Source organism: Megalobrama amblycephala, linkage group LG13, assembly GCF_018812025.1.
Source record: "Megalobrama amblycephala isolate DHTTF-2021 linkage group LG13, ASM1881202v1, whole genome shotgun sequence".
In the NCBI taxonomy this organism is placed as follows: domain Eukaryota; kingdom Metazoa; phylum Chordata; class Actinopteri; order Cypriniformes; family Xenocyprididae; genus Megalobrama; species Megalobrama amblycephala.
In genome coordinates, this window is record NC_063056.1 from 39,940,948 (window position 1) to 39,948,220 (window position 7,273).

The 7,273-nt window shown below is 32.8% G+C and overlaps 1 protein-coding gene across 1 annotated transcript; it reads right to left on the minus strand.

The window, feature by feature from the left end:
• Window positions 1-348: 348 nt before the first annotated feature.
• LOC125243226 (complexin-3-like) lies at window positions 349-6,896 on the minus strand. Its single transcript, XM_048152704.1, has 4 exons — window positions 6,361-6,896; window positions 5,608-5,931; window positions 5,168-5,255; window positions 349-1,386 (listed from the first exon to the last, which is right to left on the minus strand). Exons 2-4 carry the CDS (start codon window positions 5,787-5,789, stop codon window positions 1,168-1,170), a joined length of 489 nt encoding a protein of 162 aa, XP_048008661.1. The 5' UTR covers window positions 5,790-5,931; window positions 6,361-6,896; the 3' UTR covers window positions 349-1,167.
• Window positions 6,897-7,273: the final 377 nt, after the last annotated feature.

The following is a 7,273-nucleotide window of genomic DNA, read 5'->3' on the forward strand; positions in this document are numbered from 1 at the left end:
AATTATGATTTAGTGTGGCATAATTTTGACTTTTCATCTTATAATTATGATTTAGTGTGGCATAATTTTGACTTTTCATCTTATAATTATGATTTAGTGTGGCATAATTTTGACTTTTCATCTTATAATTATGATTTAGTGTCATAATTTTGACTTTTCATCTCATAATTATGATTTAGTGTGATAATTTTGACTTTTCATCTCATAATTATGATTTAGTGTCATAATTTTGACTTTTCATCTTATAATTATGATTTAGTGTCATAATTTTGACTTTTCATCTCATAATTATGATTTAGTGTGGCATAATTTTGACTTTTATATCATAATTACACTTTACCAAAGAAATAGGCTTCCATACTTTATTTTTCACACTAGGGGAATAAAGATAAAAGTATAATGGCACTTTCAATCAACTTCTCAAGATTCAATCAAAATCAACTTTCAATCAACTTAGACATAATCAAAATCTAACTATAATACACATATCCACCTTCACCTGTACACATCTACATTTATTCATGAACAGCAGATCTGATCTGGTTGATGTGATTATCGTTCAGCTCTAAACTGATCAGCTGTGGAATATAATGCAGTAAATCAGAGGTTTTCAAACTGAGGTCTGGAGAAAATCTGTAAAAATGTAAATAAATAAGATTAAAATAAAGTTAATAAATTAGATTAAAAATAAATAGATTAAAAAAAAAGAACAAAAAGTGTTTGCATAGCTGTCTTCAGAAAAGTTAAAACATGAGAAAATGCCTTCAAAAGTAAAATGATTCATAAGTCAGTCTGCAGTCAATATAATCAGCTTTACATAAAACTACACAAGCCCATGTGATCTCGTTTAGAGAACTAGACAAAAGTGTGAATCTTCAGACTCTCACATCAGATTAATTGTGCATTAATAATACAACAATAATAAATAAAACCAACAATACAAAATAAAAATATTCGAGTTTCCTGATGTCTGTCGAAAACATGAGGTATGAAATGCAGGAATATGTCAAGGCTCTGAAGTGTTGTGCGACTTTGACACATTCATAAAACAAACAACAAGAACAGTGTTATGAGAAACATGAAGCTCTAAAACGGTTTATTGCATCTGAAATCATCATCACAGCTCAGCCGTGTGTGTGTGTGTGTGTTGGCTGTGTTTCTGAGAGGTCACATGACTCTGCAGGGCTCCGCGTCGGCTGCCGTGGGAGTTTTGGTTTGTTTGCTGCCTGTGAAGATCGGCGGGCTGAAACTGAGGCCCTGGAAGGCTCTGAGCAGACTGAAGCCGTCGTCTTTATCAGCGCCGTCGGGATGAACCATCTTGGCCAGCTCTCGGGGGAGAGGCACTTTCCTCCCCACGGCTCGCAGGTGGTCCGCGTCCTTGGCATTCTGGGCCGTATAGAAGAGAACAGACAAATGAGCAGGAGGACACTGATAAACAAACATCATAGTAGGGCTGGGTGGAAAATATCGATTTATTGGTTTCTTGACTAATCCCAACATCACCATCTAAACTCATTTAATAACGACTGAGGATTTTAACAATATAAAGAGATATTGAAACAGATGAGCTCATCCTTGCTGAGGGATTTACTTTGTAAACACTAATATAGTTATTGTTTTAGTTATCGGTATAGTTGATGTTAATATAGTTGTTTTAGTTATCGGTATTAGTTGACGCTCATATAGTTATCGGTATAGGTGACACTAATATAGTTATTGTTTTAATTATCGGTATAGTTGACGCCAATATAGTCATTGTTTTAGTTATCGGTATAGTTGATGTTAATATAGTTGTTTTAGTTATCGGTATTAGTTGACGCTCATATAGTTATCGGTATAGGTGACACTAATATAGTTATTGTTTTAATTATCGGTATAGTTGACGCCAATATAGTCATTGTTTTAGTTATCGGTATGGTTGATGTTAATATAGTTGTTTTAGTTATCGGTATAGTTGGCGCTAATATAGTTATTGTTTTAATTATCGGTATAGTTGACGCCAATATAGTTATTGTTTTAGTAATTGGTACGGTTGACACTAATATAGTTATCGGTATAGTTAACACTAATATAGTTATTGTTTTAGTTATCGTATAGTTGACGCCAATATAGTTATTGTTTTAGTTATCGGTATAGTTGGCGCCAACATAGTTATTGTTTAAGTTATCGGTATAGTTGGCGCTAATATAGTTATCGTTTTAATTATCGGTATAGTTGACGCTAAAATAGTTATTGTTTTAGTTATCGGTATAGTTGACGCCAATATAGTTATTGTTTTAGTAATTGGTACAGTTGACACTAATATAGTTATCGGTATAGTTAACACTAATATAGTTATTGTTTTAGTTATCGTATAGTTGACACCAATATAGTTATTGTTTTAGTTATCGGTATAGTTGACGCCAACATAGTTATTGTTTTAGTAATTGGTACAGTTGACACTAATATAGTTATCGGTATAGTTAACACTAATATAGTTATTGTTTTAGTTATCGTATAGTTGACACCAATATAGTTATTGTTTTAGTTATCGGTATAGTTGACGCCAACATAGTTATTGTTTTAGTAATTGGTACAGTTGACACTAATATAGTTATCGGTATAGTTAACACTAATATAGTTATTGTTTTAGTTATCGTATAGTTGACACCAATATAGTTATTGTTTTAGTTATCGGTATAGTTGACGCCAACATAGTTATTGTTTAAGTTATCGGTATAGTTGATGTTAATATAGTTGTTGTTTTAGTTATTGGTATAGTTGACGCCAACATAGTTATTGTTTAAGTTATCGGTATAGTTGATGTTAATATAGTTGTTGTTTTAGTTATTGGTATAGTTGACGCCAACATAGTTATTGTTTTAATTATCGGTATAGTTGACGCCAATATAGTTATTGTTTTAGTTATCGTATAGTTGACGCCAATATAGTTATTGTTTTAGTTATCGGTATAGTTGACGCCAATATAGTTGTTGTTTTAGTTATCGGTATAGTTGACGCCAACATAGTTATTGTTTAAGTTATCGGTATAGTTGGCGCTAATATAGTTATTGTTTTAATTATCGGTATAGTTGACGCCAATATAGTTATTGTTTTAGTTATTGGTATAGTTGACGCTAAAATAGTTATTGTTTTAGTTATCGGTATAGTTGACGCTAATATAGTTATTGTTTTAGTTATCGGTATAGTTGGCGCCAATATAGTTATTGTTTTAGTTATCGGTATAGTTGATGTTAATATAGTTGTTTTAGTTATCTGTATAGTTGACGCTAAAATAGTTATTGTTTTAGTTATCGGTATAGTTGGCGCTAATATAGTTATTGTTTTAATTATCGGTATAGTTGACGCCAATATAGTTATTGTTTTAGTAATTGGTACGGTTGACACTAATATAGTTATCGGTATAGTTAACACTAATATAGTTATTGTTTTAGTTATCGTATAGTTGACGCCAATATAGTTATTGTTTTAGTTATCGGTATAGTTGATGTTAATATAGTTATTGTTTCAGTTATCGGTATAGTTGATGTTAATATAGTTATTGTTTCAGTTATCGGTATAGTTGATGTTAATATAGTTATTGTTTTAGTTATCGTATAGTTGACGCCAATATAGTTATTGTTTAAGTTATCGGTATAGTTGATGTTAATATAGTTATTGTTTTAGTTATCGGTATAGTTAACACTAATATAGTTATTGTTTTAGTTATCGGTATAGTTGGCGCCAACATAGTTATTGTTTAAGTTATCGGTATAGTTGACACTAAAATAGTTATTGTTTTAATTATCGGTATAGTTGACGCCAATATAGTTATTGTTTTAGTAATTGGTACGGTTGACACTAATATAGTTATCGGTATAGTTAACACTAATATAGTTATTGTTTTAGTTATCGTATAGTTGACGCCAATATAGTTATTGTTTTAGTTATCAGTTATCGGTATAGTTGATGTTAATATAGTTGTTGTTTTAGGTATCGTATAGTTGACACTAATATAGTTATTGTTTTAATTATCGGTATAGTTGACGCCAATATAGTTATTGTTTTAGTAATTGGTACAGTTGACACTAATATTGTTTTAGTTATCGGTATAGTTAACACTAATATAGTTATTGTTTTAGTTATTGTATAGTTGACGCCAATATAGTTATTGTTTTAGTTATCGGTATAGTTGATGTTAATATAGTTATTGTTTCAGTTATCGGTATAGTTGATGTTAATATAGTTGTTGTTTTAGGTATCGTATAGTTGAGTTATCATAGTTGACTAATATAGTTATTGTTTTAATTATCGGTATAGTTGACGCCAATATAGTTATTGTTTTAGTAATTGGTACAGTTGACACTAATATAGTTATCGGTATAGTTAACACTAATATAGTTATTGTTTTAGTTATCGTATAGTTGACGCCAATATAGTTGTTGTTTTAGTTATCGGTATAGTTGATGTTAATATAGTTATTGTTTCAGTTATCGGTATAGTTGATGTTAATATAGTTGTTGTTTTAGGTATCGTATAGTTGACACTAATAGATATCGGTACAGTTGACACTAAAATAGTTATTGTTTTAATTATCGGTATAGTTGACGCCAATATAGTTATTGTTTTAAGTAATTGGTACAGTTGACACTAATATAGTTATCGGTATAGTTAACACTAATATAGTTATTGTTTTAGTTATCGTATAGTTGACGCCAATATAGTTGTTGTTTTAGTTATCGGTATAGTTGATGTTAATATAGTTATTGTTTCAGTTATCGGTATAGTTGATGTTAATATAGTTGTTGTTTTAGGTATCGTATAGTTGACACTAAAATAGTTATTGTTTTAATTATCGGTATAGTTGACGCCAATATAGTTATTGTTTTAGTAATTGGTACAGTTGACACTAATATAGTTATCGGTATAGTTAACACTAATATAGTTATTGTTTTAGTTATCGGTATAGTTGACGCCAATATAGTTGTTGTTTTAGGTATCGGTATAGTTGACACTAATATAGTTATCAGTATAGTTGGCGCTAATATAGATATCGTAGCCTATAGTGCATTATAATAAACAGAGCATTTTCGTCCGCTGGTATAAACGCTGATATAGTTATCGTTATAGTTCTCGTTATAGCTGTGAAAGAGTCTTATGCTGGCATATACATGAGGTGTGTGTTGACCTTGGTCAGCTGGTATTTCCTCCTGAAATGAGCTCGCATCGCAGCTCTCTCTGCGTTCTTCTGAGCGTTCATCGCCTCACGTAATTTCCTAAAGATCGAGTGAGAGAGAACGTAACTGTTAACAGACGCTTCACGGCAAACTCGTCAAGATCTGATGATTTTCTGACCTGATATCTTCACATCTGGACGTACAGTGACAATAAAAAGCATTTTGCTCACATTTAAAACCTCATGATTTCATCAGATGCGCTCAGGATCTTTTCTGTGAATTCTTCACTATCGTTTTCATCACTAGATCTATTGTTTTATCGTTTCAAATCAAACTTCTGCTTTGACTGTAAGGTGTGTCTCAGCGTTTCTTTACATTAAAAGACACTTGCACTGATATTTTGACGGCTGTGATGCACTGGTGAGCATCAGGTGATCATGTGACCTCTCACCTCTCTCTCTCCAGGTCGGCCTGATAGGATCGCAGCAGATGTGGGTCTGCGCAGGTCCTGCCCTTCGACCCGTGATGTTTTGAGCCCCTCTTGGTCCAGCCGGACGGTTTCTTCTCTCCGGTCACGCAGTACGTGAGTGTCTTTATGGGGGCCAGCAGAGATTTCTTCACCACGTACTCCATGACGCTGATGAACGTCTGCTGGAATGAGATCTATATCGTCCGCTATCTGTGTGCGTGAATGTGTACGGCCCGATGGATCATGTTCAGATGAGACGGTTTAATAGATGACACACGGGACAGATGGAGGGACTCAGACTCAAATCTGCAAGGACAAGGACACAGTTAGAACACATCAATTACACTCACACACATTAAATGCGGTGGTGTGTTGTGATTGGTCAATCCAGTGAAACCCAGAAAAATAAAAGTTAATTCATTGTTCTGACCACAATGCCAGATATTTGTTCTTGTTTAAGCATAAACTCACTTCATCTTGATCAGTTTCTTGTTAAACAAACATTTCTCTTCTCCAGTAAATGTATCTTGATTTAAGAATGTTTAGATATTTGTGCCATAAACAAGACAGAAACACTGAGGAAGAGCCACTGAGAACATGATCAATTACACAGTTATGGATCATTAGACTAACATATGAGCACAGAATGACACCACTGACCAATCACAATCCACAGATGCATGATAGAAATTCGGATAAAATGTTTAGATTGTTCAATAAACTGAAACTGTCTACCTGCACACACACACACGCAGAGAGAGAGAGTCAGGTGGTCTTCATCTCTATCCAATAACAGCCATCTGTGACGCTCCGCTCATCCAGACCCAATAAAACGCCACAGTTTTTCCTTCCAAAACAGCGGGACGATCTATTCCACTCAGAATATTACGGTTCTTCTGGACGTATCTGTCGTTCTGTGCAGATCTCGGGTCGAGTGTGTGCAGGTCCAGATTACTACACTAAAGACTTTAATGAGGGTGATCTCATTACACAGGAGCATGTGCAACACACACACACACACACACACACACACACACACACACACACACACACACACACACACACACACCCTGAGACTGTTGCAGCAGGTTTAGAGAGCGACAGAAAGAGAAAAAATGCTTTTGATGTCATTAATACGGAGGTAAACAACAAGCGGTTTATAAATAATAAAATAATATTAAATAAAAATTAAATAATATTACTTTGTTCTATCTGTGAATAAAATTATAGTAATAATAAACTAATAAAAAAAAGAATATTTGTTTCTTCTACCTAATAAAACAATAATAAAAAATATATTCGTTTGTTCTACCTGTAAACAAAATATTATTAAATAAGTGTTTATTCTACTTGTAAATATAATAGTAATAATTAAATAATAGTGTTCATTTTACTTATAAATGCAATAATACTAATTAATAATAATAGCAGTGAAAAAAAAAAACGTTTACTTGTGTTTTTCCTCATATTAAAAAGGAAAAATAGACATTGTACAGTGAAAATATATATGTCATTACCACAAAGCAATTAAATCAAACTCCAGCTTTGTGGAATTTTGGGATATAAAAAGAGTATCATGATGACATTATAAACTGTCGTTACCACAGCATTTGTGTCTGTGCTGATACTAGCAACATGTAGGCATTAA

Excerpts from the sequence above, each read along its gene's own strand:
- LOC125243226 (XM_048152704.1), bottom strand. The coding sequence starts at position 5,789 with ATGGAGTACGTGGTGAAGAAATCTCTGCTGGCCCCCATAAAGACACTC. Across the intron at positions 5,256-5,607 it reads GCCGACCTGGAGAGAGAGAG|GAAATTACGTGAGGCGATGA; the intron begins GTGAGAGGTCAC and ends CTCGATCTTTAG. Across the intron at positions 1,387-5,167 it reads GGAAATACCAGCTGACCAAG|AATGCCAAGGACGCGGACCA; the intron begins GTCAACACACAC and ends TATACGGCCCAG.